The sequence below is a fragment of the Eschrichtius robustus genome, chromosome 8 (assembly GCF_028021215.1).
Source record: "Eschrichtius robustus isolate mEscRob2 chromosome 8, mEscRob2.pri, whole genome shotgun sequence".
Taxonomy (NCBI): Eukaryota; Metazoa; Chordata; class Mammalia; order Artiodactyla; family Eschrichtiidae; genus Eschrichtius; species Eschrichtius robustus.
In genome coordinates, this window is record NC_090831.1 from 65446076 (window position 1) to 65466836 (window position 20761).

Below are 20761 nucleotides of genomic sequence, written 5' to 3' on the forward strand. Positions count from 1 at the left end.
AATCACTACTTCGTACATCTTAAATTAATATAATATTATAAATCCACTATACTTCAATAAATAAATAAATAAGACAAGACGTCAGAGGGGAGGGTTCATTCTGATTTGTACATGGTACTAGTCCCCAGGAGACTCAGGCCTGAGTCCAAAATAAAGGACCTATAGTACAATAAAACAGTTGCTTTACTATCATAGCTGTGGGACATTGAGACCGCATGGCCGTAGCAGCCTGCCTACCAGCAGCAAGACACATCACCCTCAAAGTAGATGAGGCACTATACAGTCATACACTTCTAGGGACCAGGCAACTATCAAAAATGAGCAAGGGATTTGACAGAAGACAGTGGTAAACTGAAGATTGTAGGCTTCACCAGCAGGAGGCAGCCCTATTCAGCTCCAGAGGACTGTTGCCATAAGAGAGTGAAAACCTACTGCTGTCAGAACTTCAAGAGAACGAATTCCAGAATGTGTAAAATAAAATCTCCCAGTTTTTAAATGTTAGCAATCAATTTAATTTCTTAAAACCACTGTGCTAGCCTTAAAAATCACATCCATGGTCAAACCTATGACCTATGAAGTAGAGATAGTGCCCTCAGCATGATGAAAAGTCAACAACACTAATAGTACTGGTCATGCCTGCATCACACATCAGCAATGACAGTCATGAATACAAGCAATGGTAACATACTTGTGACCATCAGTGGTGATCAATACAACAATGGCAGCACAGCTGCTGCTTTTGATGTTCCACTACTCTGTAACTCCTCCAAGAAATCTGAACCACTCCTGGAGGAAAAAAAAAATGCATACATACAATCATGTTGACTGGTCTCAATTTATATTCATTACTAATCTAAAGTGGTCTCTTATTGCTATCTGGTAATGACATATACACATAATATATACGTGTGAATACATGTATGTACGTATACACACCCACACAATATTATGTATTGTGTTTTTCCCCCAAATAACTATTTTACACCAACCTCTCACTCCTCAAATCTCCAACACCTCCCCACCTCTACTCTGCTAATGACTGTTCCTATTTCACTGAAAAAATAAGAAGCATTCAGAAAATAACTTCCACATGCTCTGACCACCACATCTAACAACCCACCTACATCTGTATCCACATATTCTATTTTCCCTCCAGTTACTATGGCTACCTTTATCTATTAAATGTCTCCACTTGGTACTGGATCCCATCCTCTCTAGCCTTGTACTCAAAGCCCTTGCTCCACCAACTGTTCCACTTTCTCTCCTTACATCATCAATTGTCAACTTTCTCTTTCCACTGGTCACTTCCATCAGCACACTAACATGCCATATAATCTCTGCATCTGTGGTAGGCAGCCTCTAAGATGGCCCACAGTATTAACATTCTTGGAATGTCCCGTCCTACATTTGACTAGCGTTGTTCTGTGTGAAAAACAGAATATGGCAGAAATGATAGTACATAGTCTGTTAACTAATTCCGTATCTTTCCCCTTGCTTTTATGTATTTTACATTTATTTAATAAACCATGTAATATAAACATTTTGTTTGTAACCCTTTTTTTCCCATAATCTTTGGGATGGCTTGCCTGGTAGTGTACTGGGGGTCTACGGTTGCATTAGAGTAATTTCCCACAAGACAGGTTTTCATCTTACTCTAAAAACAGTATTTGAGAGCTACCTTCTCTTTTGAAACATCTTCCTTACTTAACCTCCAGGTCACTACTTAAGGTTCTTCTCCTATCTCACTGGCAATGTGTTCCCCATCTCCTCTGATGTGCTAGGACCACTTTACTACTCCCTAGATAGCACATCCAGGCTCACAGTTTTAAGTAACATCTGCAGACTGATGAGTCCCAAATTTATCTCGCCAGCCCCTATATCTTACCTAAACTCTAAAAATTTAAAATCAAACTTTTACTCTCCACCTCAAAACCTATTCCTCTCTTGGATCATTGCTATGGTCTCCTAAATGGTCTCCCTGATTCCCACTTTAGACCCACTTCAGTCTACTCTCAACCCAGCAGTCAGAGTGATCCTTCCAAAACATAAATCAAATCCTATTAATCCTCTGCTCAAAACTCATGTCGGTCTTCCCAGATCCATCACAGTAAAATCTGAAATCTATGACTTCCAAGGCCTCATCTGGCTTGCCCCCATCTCTGCCTCTACCACTAATTAGCTCACTCAGTTCTCGCCACACTAACCTTCATGTCATTATACAAACACCCCGAACACGTTTCCACTTCAACATCTTTACTCACTACTCCCTCATTCTGGAGTGCTCTTTCCCCAAATATTCACATGGTTTGCTCACTCACATCCTTCAGGTCACTGCTCAAATATCACCTTAACAGAGAGGATTTTCTGTGTAAGCTTTTATACATACAAACTTCCACCTACCCACTCAACCACCCCCATTCGTAGCACTCCCAATATTCCTTTTCCTGATTTATTTTTCTCCATAGTCCAGACCACCACCTGATACATATTGTTTTATGTTTTCATTCCTGTCTCTCTTACTATACTTTAAGCTCCATGAGGTCAGCAATGTCTATATTGTTTATTTTACATGCCTAAAACCAACAGAATGCCTAGCACACAGAAGGTACTAAACAAACATTACTGAAAAAAAAAAATGAATGAATAACAGTAATAGGAGACATTCCCACAGTGAGTCTTAGAGCAAGGGAGGGGAGCTTCACATGAAGGCAAGAGGACTGGTTAAAGAAGCACAGGCCCCACAGGTCTCACGAGTCCAGCAGACGCCCAGAAGTATTTGGGAGGAGGGCTATAATACCAGAAAGGCCAGTAAGAAAGGGCCACAGAAACACTGTTTTGCAGTAGTCATGGCCCTGATAAGAAAAAATTAACTGATAGGAAAAAAGAATAAATTTACCACAGAGAAACACCCTCTCAACCAAGTGATCAGAATAACATCACCAGTAACTGGACAAATAAACATACATGCATGCTTCCTAATATAATACATTGAGAGCACAACATAACTTCTGTGGCACTCCTGCCAAAAGCACATAACCTGAAACTAATCATGAGAAAACATAAGAAAACCCCAATATTGAGGACATTCTATAAAAGAACTGGCCTGTATTCTTCAAAAATGCCAATGGCATGAAACACAAAAGACTCAAAATATGTTCTAGATTAAAGGAAACTACACAGACATGACAACTGAATGCAATTCATAATCCTGGATTTTATTTTGCTAGAATCAACATTATTGGGATGATTGGCAAAATGTGAATATAATCAGTAGATTATGGTATTCTATCAATGCTGATTTCCTGACTTTGATAATTATGTGATTGTGTAAGAGAATGCCCTTGTTCTTTGTTCTTAAGAAATATACATTAGGTATTAGGGGTAGAGCTGAACATTTTGTCTACGATTTACCCTCAGAGAGGTGAGGAAAAACTTATATGAGAAAAGATAAAACAAATATAGCAAAATGTCACCATCTTGGAAATCTGAGTGCCAAGTATACGGAAATTCTTTCTATTACTCTTATAACTTTTCTATAAGTCAGAAATTATGTCAAAATAAAAAATTTTAAATAAAGTACAACAAAAAATTACATTAAAAAAAGGTTCAAAATTTATAATCAGGAAAAACATTTTCAACATATTACAACATATTATATGTAATATGTAATTACATATAAAAATATGTTCAACATATTTCAACATATTCAGATTTTAAAAGATGAACTCTACAAATTCTCCTTTCAAGTTCAAAATTAAAAAGTGTAACTATTAAAGAAGAAACTATAATACCACTAGACTTCAACAATAACTTTTTTTTTTTTAATTATTAATTAATTTATTTATTTTTGGCTGTGTTGGGTCTTCGTTTCTGTGCGAGGGCTTTCTCTAGTTGCGGCAAGCGGGGGCCACTCTTCATCGCGGTGCGCGGGCCTCTCACTGTCGCGGCCTCTCTTGTTGCGGAGCACAGGCTCCAGACGCGCAGGCTCAGTAATTGTGGCTCACAGGCCTAGTTGCTCCGCGGCATGTGGGATCTTCCCAGACCAGGGCTCGAACCCGTGTCCCCTGCATTGGCAGGCAGATTCTCAACCACTGTGCCACCAGGGAAGCCCAACAATAACTTTTTAAATAATACATTCTACTAGACTAACATACTAGACGTTTTCCTATATCTAAATTTCAGTTAAAAACTAGAAATAATGCCACGAAGGAAAATATCATAACAATGACCTTCAAAGAAATACTGATTTCCATACAGTAATAATCTATTTTAATTATTTTTAAACACATTTTAAATGAACATAATCTGAAAAATAACACCCATTATACTTTGAAAATTCAGTATGTCTTATTTCAGTTCAAATATCATAAAATATTACAGGAAAACCTTAGTATAGTACATATGTAAAATAGCTGATATTACTTATATAAATGCAGTGTCAACCAGCCATTTCTAAAAGGAAACAAAACAAAGCAAAATTACCTTCATGGACTGTAATGCCACAGTTGTCACACTGAATTATTTCATCAGCATCCTCACTATTATCTCCAAGACAAACACAGCAAATCAGAATATGGTCCATTTTCTGAGAACTCCAGTTTTGACTCTTCTCAAGAATCAGCGAGTCCTAATATTAAAATATCAGAAAATCACATATTTAAAAGGTAATTTTAATAAATAAAATTCGCACCTTAAATCATTTTAGGCATTTCCAAAATTATGCTGCGTACTCCATTATTTTAGTAATTTCAAAGTATGCTATGTTTGAGAAGTGAATCTCTTTGTCCAAAGACCCTCTAAGCACCCTCTCCCTAATTTTTCACTTCTCTGCAAGTCCCATATTCTCTCTCCTCTAGGAAATATAAAACCAAGCTTATAACCAACAACCCTTCATCTGCTTTCCCATTCTGGATCTATATCTGACCCCTGAAACTACAAGAAAGGAAAAATTAACCCACAAGTAATTACTAATCCTATATATGGGTTTTAAAAGTATAAGACATGTTTCCTACACTTAGGAAGCTTATAATCCTATCTTGGGGAGACAAGACACACACATATTAAACAGTAAAAAAAAATCAAGATAACGTATAAGCAAATATGTATGTGATGGCATATTACAGACTATACTCCTTTAGTGCTGGGGAATCCAGAATTTCCAGGGTCATCAAACCACTGGACGACAGATCCATGAAAGCCTGCATAGGAAATCTGTGTATACAGGTACAGAAAACCATCTAAAAAAGAATCCAGATTGACTGATTGCTAGAAGAGTCAGAGTACTCGATTAGGTTTATGTCAAGAAATATCTAGTGAAAACTGGTAATAAAGATACCTAGTTAATTGTAACATAAAAGGAGAAAGGAAGATGTATTAATGAATATAAAAAAATAAAGGGAAGAGTGTGCTCCACTTAATTTAAACCTTCGGCATTATGAATTTAAACTTTAAATGACAAATTAACATGATGATGATTCTTGTCATATTTAACACACTGGGCTCAGCATTACATATAATAAAAGATGGCACTTGAGTCTATATATTTTCATTTAAGAACCTAACCATATTCAGAAACAAAATAAATTAGTTCCATATCACACATTAACTATATTGTTTCCTGTTAACATTTTTATATTTCTGTATTCTTTTAAACTGACCAATATCCAGAAGTAACATTTAGAGTCATTTCAATAGCAATTTGTAAATAACATCTGAAAGACACTTGACTGTCACAATAACATTCTTTCAATATATTTTCTGTGTAATAAATCTAAACTTGCAGCTGATCTAAAAAACGAATCAAAAAAGAATGCGAAAGTTAACAAGGAGGCATCATTTCTCTTGAGAATTCTAGCATTTTAAAATTTTATATTTTGCTCCTTTTTGTTATAAAACCAAAGTATCCATAGTTTGGGGCTTTGGACATCGCTAGCAAATAAAGATTAAAACTTCCTAAAAAGAAAACTCATGTTTTAAAGTACTTTAGTACAGTACTTCTGAGCAAAACAAAAATCTGCCCAGATTTTCATCCCATTAGCAATGCTTCAAATGTAACAGCATTTGCCTTAAAGTCAAATGATCTTGGGTTTCATTCTCAGCTCTCACTTAATAGCTGTTGAACCTCGAAGCTGTAGTTTTCTAATCTGTAAAATGGGATGATAAAAATAATACCTACCTCATCAGGTTGTTGTGAGACTTAACAAGATAATGTATGGCAAGAATGTTCCTGAGACATACTAGGTACTCAATAAATGTTCATTCCCATTCTCCTTTCCTCTGTACTTCTTTGTAGGTGGTCCAAAAAGAGAAACATGAGTTGACCTTTTATTACACTGGGGAATCTTCCTTGGAACCCCAAAAGAAAGGTTATAAGCCTCAATGAACACTGGTACTTTAAATATTTTCCCATGGTAAGTCCAAAAAATTTTTTTCTTAAAATACCACATCTAGGTTAAAAAAAATCACAGACCAGAAAAAGATCTAGCAAACAACCAGAGTTTGATGACTGAGAGGCTACTCATGTTTATGGGCTCGGCCAATATTTCTCTGGTGGAACTACAAAAACTAATCAGCCCTTGAAAAAAGAGGTTTACCCATGTGGGAAACAAGTAAATGTCTATGGATCAGAAAAACTAGCATCAACAGATAGTTCTATTCCATTATTTTCCTATTTGGCCATTTTGCTCAGAAAAACAGTAAATGTCTAAATTATCTCTATTCCATTTTCCCTCTACACATATTATCATTTAGAGGCAGAGAAAACAAAATTAACTGGCAATTTTGACCCTCTGATCTCCATCATTTGAGACTCTTACTAGACATTAAATACAAAGAGATAGAAATGGGGATAACTAGAGTCCTACAGTATTACCCTAACCAAACTGCTGACAATGTTTCAATGGGAAAATCTAAACAATACATCCTCTTAAAAAGTTATCTAGGTTGTCTTCAATAGATCAAACATGGGTTGAAGCGCACCTCTGATCAGAATACAAAAGTCAATTTAGTATCAATTTTTAATAGCATATTTCTGAAGACATACCATTTTTCAAGTTTCCGGAGAAAATATTTAAGCTTAAGTTTTTACCACAAAATACATCATTTGAAAATATGATTTTTCCATAAAAATAGAATTTGGGAAAATGGGTTTTGAATGGCACATCTAGGATATAACTTTAATATTATGGAATAATTTAATGGACTCTAATGGTAATTATTAAGATTAAATGGGGCACTATAGTAATAAATCAATGACTCCTTATTGTAAATTATTTCATTTTTCTCCTTGGGATTTAAAATTTACACCAAAAATGATTCTGCCCAATGTTTTTTATGGGCTCTCAAATATGTTTAGTGTTCATTTATATATGTATTCCACAAAGATTATTATAAATAACATATACAACAGGGTAAATTCTAACTAAGCTATATGTGTGTTTAATAGGAGGAAATTCCAGCACCCTTCATATAAAACCAGAATTAAAAGAATCCTATTGCTCTGAAAATGCGAAAAAATTATTATACCAAGTTTGACCAATAGTTCTTCCTAGAAGTTTTTAAAGAAGGTTAAATTTTCAAGAATCTCAAGTAATTTTTGTACAATGTTACAAATTGATTTTTTTTTTTAGGCTTTAGAGCAATTTGTTTTATTTTGAAATGTGTAAAAAGACAAGTGATTAATAAGTCAGAAGCCCCCAAAAGAAATGGCTATTTAAAAATTTTGGCAAAATGTTTACATTTTAATTAGCAAAATTCAGATGACAATTGCTATTTCTTCACATGGCAAGACATCTAATCTATTTAACCTTATGAAAAAAAAGTAAAAAACATCCACCTGAAAATTTATACTGAGATGATTTTCTATCATATACTAATTCTCATTCAAAGCTCTAGTTTCAAAGTCCTGAAAATGGGAACCATTATCTGAAAATACTATACAGCCCTCCCCAAAAAATTTATTTCAGAAAACTAAAGGCAAGATAACCTTGGTGAACCTCAAAAACTTCAAGATAAAAGTTTGAAAAAGACATGTAACCATATTCCAAGGAAATTGTTTCAGATAGCACTAAATTCAAAAAATGCCATAATGCTACTGACAAAGGTATATGCCCATGTGAAGAAAATGCAGGCTATCATATGCCCAAATCTAGAACAGTAGTTCCCAAAGTGTGGTCTGGGGAACTCTCTTCCAGGGGATCCAAAAGGCAAATACTAAGGATATTTGCCTTTTCACTCTCTCTTATGGGTGTATGGTGAAGATTTCCAGAAGTTACATGACACGGGATGGTGTCATCAAGCTAATAACTCTTGTTTCTATACATCTCATTTTTTTTAATTTCTGAGTTTTAATTGGAAATGGCAAATCAAAAGATATAACCTATATGAATAATAATCGGGGTCCTCAATTTTTAAGACTATAAAGGTGTCCTGAACCAAACAGTTTGAGAACCACTGCTCTAGAGCATTTCAAGGCCTACAACATAGGCATGGTAAGACCATTAAAAGCCAATAATTATAAAAGGCCTCCACTCAAAAAAAAAATGTCAAATTCCCCTAAGAAATTTCAAAATTATGAAAGTTCCTGGGCATCATTTACATGATACCCAACACCATATCCCTACAAAAGCACCTGACATAGCACCCAAGAAAAAATTTTCCTGCTTATAGACTAAATACAATTTTATTATGTATTCTAAAACCACATTTTCAGCTATCTCTATTACAAAGTAGTATTTGAAAACAAAGTAAAAGCATAGAAAAATAAAACTTCAAATATAATCAAATATATACATATTAACTAATGAACACTTGGCAAGGTATCACTACCTAAAATAACCAGGAAGATTAAAATACAAACGTTGGCCAGAAGACAACAAGGATTACCTTTAGTCATCTTTTTTACAAAATCAAGATTATAAGAACAGGAAATTTAGAAATATAAAATAATTTCTATTAGTTCTTTCTTAAAATTTAATATCTAATTTAAGTGACATTTACATAGAACTAGAATCATCAAAAATTACTTAAGAGTTTGAATAATAGTCTTGGAAAAAAAACAGTTATCAAGCTTTCAGGCAGAATATTATTGAGCAAAAATTAACCTTATATAAATTCTTCTACATTTCTGCATAGGGTAGAGCAAAAGGAAAATTAACATGAATTAACACAAAAGGAATTCATTTAGTTACTGTAAGAATAATCTTCTTGACAACTGTATCAAGGCACTTATCCAAGAAATGCCCTGGAATCTCATTCCTTTCGGACTGTTAACCTAAATAAATAAAGTCCCATTATTTACTAAAATCTCTTCTGTTTAGTAGGAAAAAAACTAAACAGCACATGTGGCCTTTAAATGCATCATAAAGGATAGTCTACAATCTCTTAAGCAACTTGTTATGTATTACAGATTATTAACAAATGGATAATTTATATATATTTTACATGGCAAATTTCTAGACACGTGCAGGTGTTCCCCCACACCTTAGCATAAATCTAATCCATACTGCCTTCTATCCTAGCCAGCCTCCTTTTGTGAATGTCAGGCTAATAAAAATGAAGAACGTGATACCGCAGAAGGTAACCTTAGTCAGTAGATATAGGTTAGTATTAAGTGCTATAAAATAAACTGGATACATGTTTAAATAAAGTATGAACAATTAGATTTTCCATACTTCTGTTTCCTTAAACTGGAAATATGGAACTGTCTGTGCTACATCATTATGAATACTATACTATATTCCAAGTGACAATTTTCCTTTACCTAAAGATAGGAATTAGGTAAGCACTGGAATCAGGCAACGTTCTTCTTAAGAAAATGGGCAACCTGGAAGTTAACCAATGTTTATAACGTAAAATATAAACTACTGCTTCATCTCTACTGACATATAACACCTCCTAATCTGCTATATATTATTTTGGTAAAACACCAAATTTTTAAATGAAACTTAAAATAGAAAATCACTGCTATGTAAAATTTGTAAACAGAAGAAATGTAAAAGAACAAATAAAGCATAGAAGGAAAACCTTTCTACCAATTTAACCTATTTCAATAATATGAAAAAACAAAAAAATAAGTGCTTGTTAAAGAAGTGAATTTTTAAGACTATAAACACATTAATGGCATGACAGACTTATTATAGTTCTACATGTGATGTAACAGGTACATCTACATGTAAGACGACAACTCAGTCTTTCTTTTGAAGAAAAACATATACATAAACACACAGACAAAGAGACACAAATGTGTTTGACTGAAGAGTCTTGAATGTTGCATCTTGGGCCCAATGGATAAACCTAACTTTCAGTAGTAGAACTTCAAGTGGAAGAACTGAGTCATTACTGTAGTTTTATGATAGTAATGTTTGTTTTAGGATAAGAAATGTTTGTTTGTTTTCATTCTTTGTAGAGAGAACTTATTCACTAAAAATATGTAAATACATAGTTTGTATTTACTCCCATACATCTAAAGCAAAGATCTGGTGACTATTCAGATGGGTGCTACAACTGAAAAAGGAATTAACCTTTAAAATGAATCTCTAAAAGCCTGAGACGATCATTAAGTTGTTTGTTGCCCTGCTCAAAAGTATTCTAAAAGTCTAAATTTTTATGCGGATATGGATATAACTAGGTTGAAAGAAAGGTGACCTTTGTTTTCATAATCCACTCAGCACCATTCAGCAGTCCTATGAACAATGGAGTGAGAGGACAGAAAAGGGAAAGGAAAACCACTATTTCCCAAGGGTATGGACATAGAAATATTTCTCTAAGTATAGAGACTGAGCTCCTTGAGGACGGTGACTGTGAGCTCCTTGAGGACGGTGACAAACAGCAGATACTCAATAAAGGCGGGCTGACCAAATGAATAAATGTTACAGTTAGGGTGCTCACTCACTACCACAGCTGTCTATAACAGGATTTCAAGGAAGCCACTTAATATAACGGGTAGAATGGTTTAGAGAAGAATTCCCTTTTCCCCAGACAGACAGATATCATAAAAATTGGGTTGATCTACCTCATTACTCTTGCTCTGAGATAGTGTCAGGCTATCATTGGTCAGTTCCTCATCATCAGCACTGTTTCTGCTAAGAACTTTACTCTTCTTCTTCTTGCAACCCCCTTCACTGGCAGGGCTGCTATGATCTTCATCATTGCCTTCATCATTCTCATCCTCATCACTCCCACTTCCCTCATCTTCATCATCCTCATTGTCTCCATCACTTCCTTCCTTCTGAGATGCAGATCTTCCCTTTCTCTTTACTGCAGTGGGTCGCCAATCATTGTCATCTTCACTATCATAGTCATCCATGTCATTCAGCTCTTCCATGGATACAAAATCCAAAAGTGGTCGGTTGCGACGAAGGTTCCACTTTTTTGGCTCACTGACTTGTTCCTCTGTAGTTGCTGTAGTGGGGACTGAAGGAGATGTGTTAGCAGCAGGAGGACTTGTGGCTGGTGTGGTGGAAGCAGCAGAAGCAGCCACATTATCAGATGTTGTTGCTTTTTCTTTATCCTTCTCTCTCTCCTTCTCTTTATCTTTTTCTTTCTCCTTCTCTTTTTCCTTCTTCTTTCTAGGTCTCTCTCCATTCTCTTCTTCCTCCTTCTTTTCCACTTTAATTAACTGTTTTTCTGATGATAGTATTTCTTCCTCTGCAGAATTTTTAAGTTGTTCTTCTTTTACTTTAATATCTTCATTCAGTTCTTCCTCTAAAACATTTTCTTCAGAATCACTACAGGAACCTTCTCCACTGTCCTTTGAAGGATCTTCACTTCCATTACCACTCCCTTCAGAATCTGTTGAAAATATGAGAAAAAAAAAAACCACACATATGTATATACATACACACACACACACACAACGCTGACACAAATGAAACCACCAAAATTTGTGAATAACTTGCAAAACAATATAAACAAATTTAAGTCAAAGAATGGTAGACGTTCCCAACCTGATTAAATAATAAATCAATGAAGCTGGAATAATGGTTCTAGTTCAATATAGCACTAATGAAGATGAATATATGTAACTCTAAATTAAAATATGCTTTAAAACGAGGACCACTATTTTGTGTCATACATCTCACGCCATACTGCGTACCTTAGAGGCAATTTTTTTTGAAAAGTAAATGTGCTTCTTTTTAAATTGAGCACTTGATTTTAACTTTATGATAATGTAATACATACCAAATTGTTCTTCTCTTACATCTTTCTGTCATAAATTATATGGACTTACATGCATTGAGTCACACTCAGAACAAGAAAAATATGACCCAAAAACTTTGTTTCATTTATCTCACTCTTCACCCAGCAAAAATGAACACAGATATTTATGACAGTCAATTTGTACCACATCCCTAATATACCAATCAACTTTAGGATCACCAAATACACAAGTGAAAAACAGACAATAGCAATGGCACAGAAAATGGAAGTTGCAAGATAAGTTATCAATTTTTCTGATTATTAGGATACTGTTCGTATCAATAAAAGAGTTACCTAAACTTCCAAAAATTCCAGGCAGTAACTACTACAGACCCTAGAATGAAAGAGATTAATGCATTTTTTTAAAACCTAATCCATCTCGGAAATGAGCAAGCACAGTAGTCACTAAAAAGATAGGCTGAGGACATTAAAGAGTTCATGCAGGACCATAAGCTTTCTAGCAAGTGCCTTCCATTCCTGTCTAGGGCGGCTCAGGCCCTCTTAGACCAACATTACTCAGTAACATTCTAATCCTCTTTACACATAATCAAATCAATAAAAATCTGAAATATTGGTGGAGAGGGTTATTGGTGGAGAGGGTTATTGGTGGAAGGGGAGCAGGAGGCAGTGCGAAACAAACCAGTCACAGTCAAGTTGTAACCAACATCAATAGTAAAATCTGTAGGGTGATGAATATTTTGCACCTATAACCAAGATAAGGGTAACAATAAAATGGTGAAAAAAATTCATGTTTCCACACCATTCTAATTTCTGTTAACTCAACCAGTGTTAGCCTCTATAATTACCTGGGTGTTCAAAGTAAAAAAAATTGTCTGTAATTAGTATCTGGTTTCTAAAATATCTCAGAAATCCTTTACAAATGGCTGATGAAAAAAATCCTGCAAGTTAAATCACATAAAAAATGAAGACTAACATTTAGTGGATGTTGACTGAACCTATAAAATCACTGTCAATCTCAAGATTATCATACAGGTGCCTACATCTTATTCAGGACTGTTGTGACAAGACACTCTCATCCTGAACAATCTTGTAAAGGACACAAAAGCAATATCATGTAGGCCAACCATCCCTTATCTGAATTTTGGAGCCACACATGTTACAGAATTTAGATTTTTTTTCAGATTTTAGAAAGGTAGCATAGTGTATGCACAATATATTACACTAACACCTCCAGTGAGGTCTATGGTACTATACTGCAATCAAATACATCTGCAGTGAAAAGTATGAATATTTACAAGTATAAGTAAACGCTACAAATAAACTCCTATCAGTTCCAGTCAGGTTTTACCATCAAATAAATTCATGCCAAACTTAGGAAACATCTTTGGATTTGTGAGCTTCTTAAATTTCCAAAAGAGCGTGGACCCAATGTCACTTACAAATAGGGGACTTATTTTCAGTCCAACAGCTCTACAAATCATTAAGAAGTGATTTTTTTTATACCACTCAAAACAATTAAATCCAACCTACCAAGAAAAAATACCCCTGGTAAAAAATAATAGTTCCTAGATATTTTTAGATAAGGATATAATAATAAGCAGAGTTGACCAAACGCTTCTAAGGCACACTGACTAAAGCAAGCACTGCTATAATTAACAGCCCTGGGAAATGGAGAAAAGGAACTTTTCTTCTGGATTAACCTTGTAGAATTTTTTCCTAAGTAACTAAAAAGTACTCCTAATAATTTTTACCAATAAAAACATAACAGTAGATATAAAAGAACGATCAAGTGGGGCACAAACGTGGGCTCCTGATCAAAACTGAGACCAATCCAACTGTGCTATTGTAAATTTTACAGAATGTCAAGAATTTCTGCAGTTTTGTTTTGGTTGTTGTTGCCAATGCCAACCGATTATTTTTAAAAGTACAGGGAAATTGATAACTCTTTGATTCTGATTTTGTTTTGTTATCATGCCTAAATAGAAAGCAGAATTTTAAAAAGATTTAAATGCTTTATATTTGTTAACATTATTAGAAGAATGTGAGATTTTTCCACGAATTAAATCCTAGTAGCTTACCCAACCCTTCATTCTCCATATATCACATTATCCATACTCCAACTGCTGGGATCAGGAATATATCAAATTTTATCTTTCTCTGATTTCTGAAAAATAACTTCTTCAACTGATTAGTCATAAGTTCTTTTTGGTACATATGCACTTGAGGGATGGAGATAAACAACATTTAGTTATGGCATTACTTAGTAATAATGACAATGAGAAAATCACTGTCCTTGGCTGTCTATAATTCTATTTTTGTAGGCTGTAATGAAAAATTTCCCATTCCTACCAATTCAAACAACGTTTCAAATCCATCACTCTTACAACCTTAAATAAAAGAAAAAAGTAGTAACAGACTAGAGAAATAAACCAGATATTTCAAATACAGCTATCTTAGGTATAAGAACAGAGTTAATTCTAAGTCTACAATAAAAATGTTTACATTAGAAGAAAAATCTTTACCATGGAAATCCCTACCTCCTATTCAGTTAAATAAGACGTAACCTTTCTCAAACACAATATATCAAAACCTCTCTAAGCAATATAGCTATTTCAGCTAACAGACAGTTAAATGTTTTACAGTTACAGAGATTAGAAACCAACCTTCAAGAATCCCTTCACAATATTCAATGCTTAAGTTTCCCCCATGATAAATATTAAATAATAAAATCAATATGATTTAATTCAGAGTTTTATGTTAACTCTGCAATATAAAAAATCATCTTTGTTCATCAACCTTAATTATTTAACTATTCTGTTTATTGATCTGGTGCAACAGTAATTAGGATTATAAATATATATAACAGATAACAGACAGATCGCCAGTCTACTATTCAGTTATCATCTTGGAAACATTTTTAACCCATCTAGTATATCTCTTTCTAAAAAGCCAATCAGTCAACACAACTCATCTTCTACTTCTGACTCCAGTTCCAGCTGTGTCATTCTACATTTTCTTAGTAGATCTAGACCAGTGGTTCTCAAGTGGGTACAATTTTTCCCACAGAAAACATCTGGCAATGTCTAGAGACAGTGGTTGCCACAAAAGGGCAGGGTTAGGGTAGCGGTTAGGTACAGTAAATGCTACTGGCATTGAGTAGGTAGAAGACAGGGATGCTGCTAAACATCCTCCAATACAAAAGACAAGCCTCCACAACAAAGATTTAACCAACTCAAAATGCCAATATTGCTGAGATTGAGAAACACTGGTCTAGCATGTAAGACCTCAATTTGACCTCATTCTACTTCCCCAGGCTCATCTCTTCTACCACGCTTTTACTCGTAACCTGAGCTCCATGTATAAACGATATTTTCCATCCTCCACATTTTTAACACCTAACGTTTCCCCTACCTAGGTTGCTTCTCTTTCAGTTCCTAGTTCAAGTCTCATCTCCTCAAAGAATCGTTGTAAATCCAGTCTCAAGTAGTCCCATCTCCTTTGAAAGACTTGAACTACACAAGTGATCGATCATGCCTTATAACATCTATCTGCTATTTTATTTAATTATTCTAACATTATCATTATTTGTGAATTCACCGTAATATCCAGCAAAGTGCTTTTAAACAAAGCTACAGTTGGTCAATGAACATATCTTGATCCACTTAGCCAAAGGTAGTTAAGCACAAAATACTACCAAGGCAAACTCTCAGCCTGACTCTTCCAGTTAAGTTGTTTTCTGGCAATTTGGACCAACTAAACTATGGCTCAAGATCTAAAATTAGCCATCTTACTTTGGCTAGGGGGTTGGGAAGACACAGCACTGCTATTTCGTTTTGTTTAATAAAAGTAATATATGCATTTATTTTCATAATCATTCATTATGTAGATTACTAAATGTAATCAATCCTATCTTAAATGTCTCCTATCCTATACCCAATCTTAAGTCCAAGTCTCAAATATAACCACTTTAACTAGGCCAAACCATGAAATTGCCAATAATTAACTGTCTTAGACCTATAAAGCTGATAATTTCATATGGTACCAGCTAACTTTTCTACCTACAGTTCTTCTGGTGGTTACCACCATAACTCTAATACACTTACACACTGTTTTAGGACTAATTTGAAAATGTATTTATTGACTGTCCTCAATCAAAAATGAGAAATTTAGCCCTACTTTCACATTAAAGATAAAATAAAAGATGATCTATTTTCAGTTCACAATTTTCTAAAGGTAGAACCTGATAATTATTAACTGTTTATAATCACCTGCCAATTTTATTGGCAGGTCATTTTTGAATAATATTTATCTTTCTCTATGTTATCATCTGAGAAGCACAAAAATAAAATTATGTCTATCTGCAAGGGTGATAACTTTTCAGAAATGTCTATATTTATTCTTATTTATTTATTTACTTTTTGATTGCACTCTGCAGCATGTAGGATCTTAGTTCCCCAACCAGGGATGGAACCCACACCCCCTGCACTGGAAGCTCAGAGTCTTAACCACTGGACCACCAGGGAAGTCCCTCTATTTATTCTTAAAGCCAAACAGAAATATGAAGTTTTGTAGTCAGAATTTCAGAATTCAAAATGAAAATCAGAAGAAACTGATGCATAGAATCAGTTAAAAATTGAGGGCCACCAATCTAACCATTTTAACATTAAGTTTGAAGGAAGTCAGTAGTTCATTGAGTTAGTCATGTCTACAGATTGTTTTGAAAGAAGCTCTGATCAGAAAGATTATTATTAGCTATCATTAAAGATTATTATTTAGCTATTATTTCTCCACCTCCAGTTTAATCACCTATTACTAAATAGGGTTGGGATTCCACAACTTCAGCATGTTTGGAAAACAGTGATAAGTCTAATGTCTTATTTCCTGTAAGAGTCCAACTGTCTTATGCAGAGACGAGAAAGGATTCAAACAGGAAACACTGGTAATCTAGAGTAAGCCAACATCTCAGCTATTGGAGACAACAATGCACCTTAACCAGGAGTGTAAAATATGACTCAATTTCTACTAATACCTATTTCAGACAAAATCATTTTCTTCTAAACTCTCAGTTATGATAATATATCAAGAACTACACAAATAAATTTGTGATCTTTGGGGCCCAGGAAGCAAATTACAAGTATAGCAGACTAGGTAACAGAAAGTATACATTTTTGAGTGCTTTTAGGAGATTCAAAAAAAAATTATCAACCTAACAAAACTCATTCTACCACTTTCACAAGTAACAGATAATTCCCATCAACCATGATTAAGCTTTAACAAGGTCAGGAGTCTCTAATTTGCTTGATACCAAAAATTATTTTGAGAAAGTAATTTGTATCATTAGATTGTTTTAACCCTTGTAAAGGGAAGTGATACATCTCAATAAACAAAAAGAGAAAAATTATATACAAAGTCAGGATTTATTTTCATAAAAATAATTATGGAATACTTAAAGAAATTAAGCTTTGGAGTTTTTCCCTAACGGTATTTAAATTAAGTCATAACTTCTGAGACCTAACTATTTTTGTCAGTTTACAATCTCAACCATGACAAACCAAAGCTACATTCTAGCCAAGAATATTCTTTTCTGCCAAGGTTTTCACCAGGAGCACTAAAGTAGCTTTGAATTTTACTTCCTTTACCTTCCCTCTCTTTCCCTTCTTTGGAAGTACCAAACAACAGTAAACGAAATGGGAGATGAAAGAGCTGAGAAGTAAAGGTTTAAAAAAATTGATCAAGATAAACTTAACAACTTTTAATTGCTGGAAGTAACCTCAATTAGTCACCTTGATACAGTAAGTAAGTAGTTTCAATTTAAGATTACATCTACCTACTTTTAGGATCTAAGCAATAAAAAGATTCTAAATGTTGGGAGTCAAAAGAATTGGATTAGATCCATTTAGGCCTAAGTGGCCTCATGCAAATTCCTTAAACTCAGTGCCCCTGTTATCTGTAAAATAATATCTGCTAAACAGAGTTACTGTAAAAATTAAATGAGATTGTGGAAACAAAAAGTTCTCAGTAAATCACAATGCAAATTCTGCTTGCTGATGCCATTAAAAGTAAAATAGTAACAAAACACAACCAAATTTCATCCCTTCCTACCATACCGGACAGAAAAAAAAAGAAAGAAAAGAAAAAGAAAAACCAGAGGAAAGGAGAGAGATATGACTAAGCATCAAAAATTCTCTGGAAGAATATTTTAAAACTGTTAAAAAGATAAAGCTGAAAGGGCTCCAATTTCTCACTTTATTTAAATTTCTGTCAAAAGGGACAGAATTAAGTAATTTTTATTGTTCATGTATTTGTATTTTTCACATAAAATATTTAAACATAATTTGTATTTCTCAGATTCCTGCAATGAAAACTTTATATGTATATATGTGTGCATGTGTGTGAGTTACAATGAACAGGAGATAAAACGAAAACCACACTTCTCTGTTTTTCAATTTTGTACCATGTGAATATACAACTCTTTAAAGAAGTTTATTGTTCTTAAAATCACAAAATATAACGAGCAAGCAGGCATACTTTGTACCTCATATTTTTAAAAGGCCCAATCCACAAGATCCAGCACCTACCAAAGTACAACTCTTTTCTGGTCAATTCTATTCTGGTAAGGGAGCTAATAGACAAAAAGCAAAACTCCCCTCAGGGGATGCCAAGTGATCTGAAAAGAGAACTCTGTTCCTGGGCTGTTCATGGCTCACGTTATTCTCAGGATGGCACTCTACTTCAGGGTATCTCTAGATTTTTTTCCCCTCTGTCCATAAAATAAGCATGAATATATTTTAAAGTAAAGAATAGAGAAAACACTTTTGCATCTTTGTACCTTTTTGTTTGTTTTTTAATAAGGTATAGTTGATTTACAGTATTACTGTATCTTTGGAATAAGGCCTTCTCTGATAATTATCTGAGTAAGTATCAAAAAAACAGAAGCAGTGATAGTATCTAGTGATACGATCTTAGGGAAAGGTGGGAAATAAACAGACAAAATAAAGTTTATGTGCTTTAACTTTATACTGGCATTTTAATTAAACGGGTTCTTTTTAAGAAAAGTCTGAAAATCAGCTCAACTGCAGAAAGCTGGGAAAAGGGAAGCGAGAAGGAAACATTTACCTGAAGCATCTCCAACTTTAAAATCACTGTCATCTGAACTATCATAATCGAGAGCTTCTAGCAGAGAAGCTGCCAAAGGCTTCACCTGCCTCCTCTTGGAGCTGCGATCCACTGTTAAGAGAAAAACATTACACCGTCATTCATAATCACGCCAAGCACAGGGGAGAGCTGTCGTACTGAGGGAAGGTACAGATGACCTCGTGCAGGTGGTACAAATCTCTGTCTTAATTCAGTTCTCAGCAAAAGGTGTGGGGGAAGGTTGGGGTGGGAACACTGGCTGGGGAGGGCCGGGCAGATCCACGGGCAGCTCCAGCCCCAAGGTGCAGCAAAGACGAACCCAGGCCGACCAAAATCGAAACTGGCCCTCTTGAACATCTTGCTTCTGAAACTCGCTTGTAATCCCTCACTTAGACATCGTTTAACAGTCAATAGAAAATGCAAAGACCAGGGAATATGAAAAGCTATGTTCATTCCCACGGACCGTGGAGGGGGAGCGTCCACGAAGGGTCCAGCTTCCCGCAGGACACTCCCACCCCCGCCCTGCTCCAGCCGGCCCTGACTTCTAGAAGGGCTGAAATGGACCTGTCGCCCCGCGGACGCCTCCGACACACTTACTAAGGAATCCGAGGTGGTCGTTTGGAGTAGACCTAGGGAGAGGCTGCGAGAGCCCAGGCAGCGCCGAGGTCGAGGACTGAGACCAAGGAAACGAGTCCAAAAGATGCTATTAAAAATAGGCGGCGCCGCGGACCAGACCGGGGCGCCCCAGGTGCAGCCCCGCGGTTCCCCTCCCGCCCCCCGGCCCCTGGTCCTCGCAGAACCGACCCCGGCCGCTAGCGCGCCTTCCTTTGGCGCTTCCCCGGCCAAAGGCGCCCTCCGGCCCAGGCAGCGAGGCTAACCCGGCAGCCCTGGGGAGTTAATGTCCCCTGTTAAAACTCCTAGAAAAAAAATAAACGAAAGAAAAACTTTATTAGCCTGCAACAAAAGCAACAAAAGACTCAGAATTTACACAATCCGAGGCCGGTTGCCTAAAACAATAGGGAAAGCAACGACCCGGATACAGCTCTGAAGAGAAGGAAGTGAAAACACCAGGCAGAGAGCGGCCCTAAGAGCAGCAGGAGCCGAGGGCGCGTGCGCCGGCCTCGCCTCCGCTCTCCCTCAGGGAGGAGGAGCCGAACGGAGCCGGACGGAACCGAACGGAAGCCGAGAGGGAGCCGAGAGGGAGCCGAGAGGAGCCGAGCAGTGCGAGGGGGGAGTAGAGAGTTCCAGACCCTTGGCCAATAAGTCCCCGAGGCCCGGCCCTCAGTCCAAATCCGTGGAAGGCCAATTTTTGTGTCTGACAAGACGGAGCAGGATGTGTGTCCCCATGAATGTGGAATAGTGCCTTGCATACATTTAGATCATTTATTTTATAAGGTGAATTTTTAAATCCATAAAAATATGAGGAGAGTATGTACAATCGTACGTCAGTCCTTCAACAGTTTCAAAC

At 35.7% G+C, this 20761-nt stretch overlaps 1 protein-coding gene across 2 annotated transcripts in view; it reads right to left on the reverse strand.

Moving 5' to 3' along the window:
* Positions 1 to 20340, reverse strand: part of PHF14 (PHD finger protein 14) — a 193684-nt gene extending 173344 nt beyond the window's left edge. For both annotated transcript variants that reach the window (XM_068550589.1, XM_068550591.1), the window contains exons 1-4: positions 19891 to 20340; positions 19276 to 19386; positions 11012 to 11790; positions 4483 to 4627 (exon numbers count right to left, since the gene is read on the reverse strand). In XM_068550589.1, coding sequence (XP_068406690.1) covers positions 4483 to 4627; positions 11012 to 11790; positions 19276 to 19386; position 19891 — 1036 coding nt within the window. In that variant the 5' untranslated portion in view covers positions 19892 to 20340. The remainder of the gene's footprint in view (positions 1 to 4482; positions 4628 to 11011; positions 11791 to 19275; positions 19387 to 19890) is intronic.
* Positions 20341 to 20761: the final 421 nt, after the last annotated feature.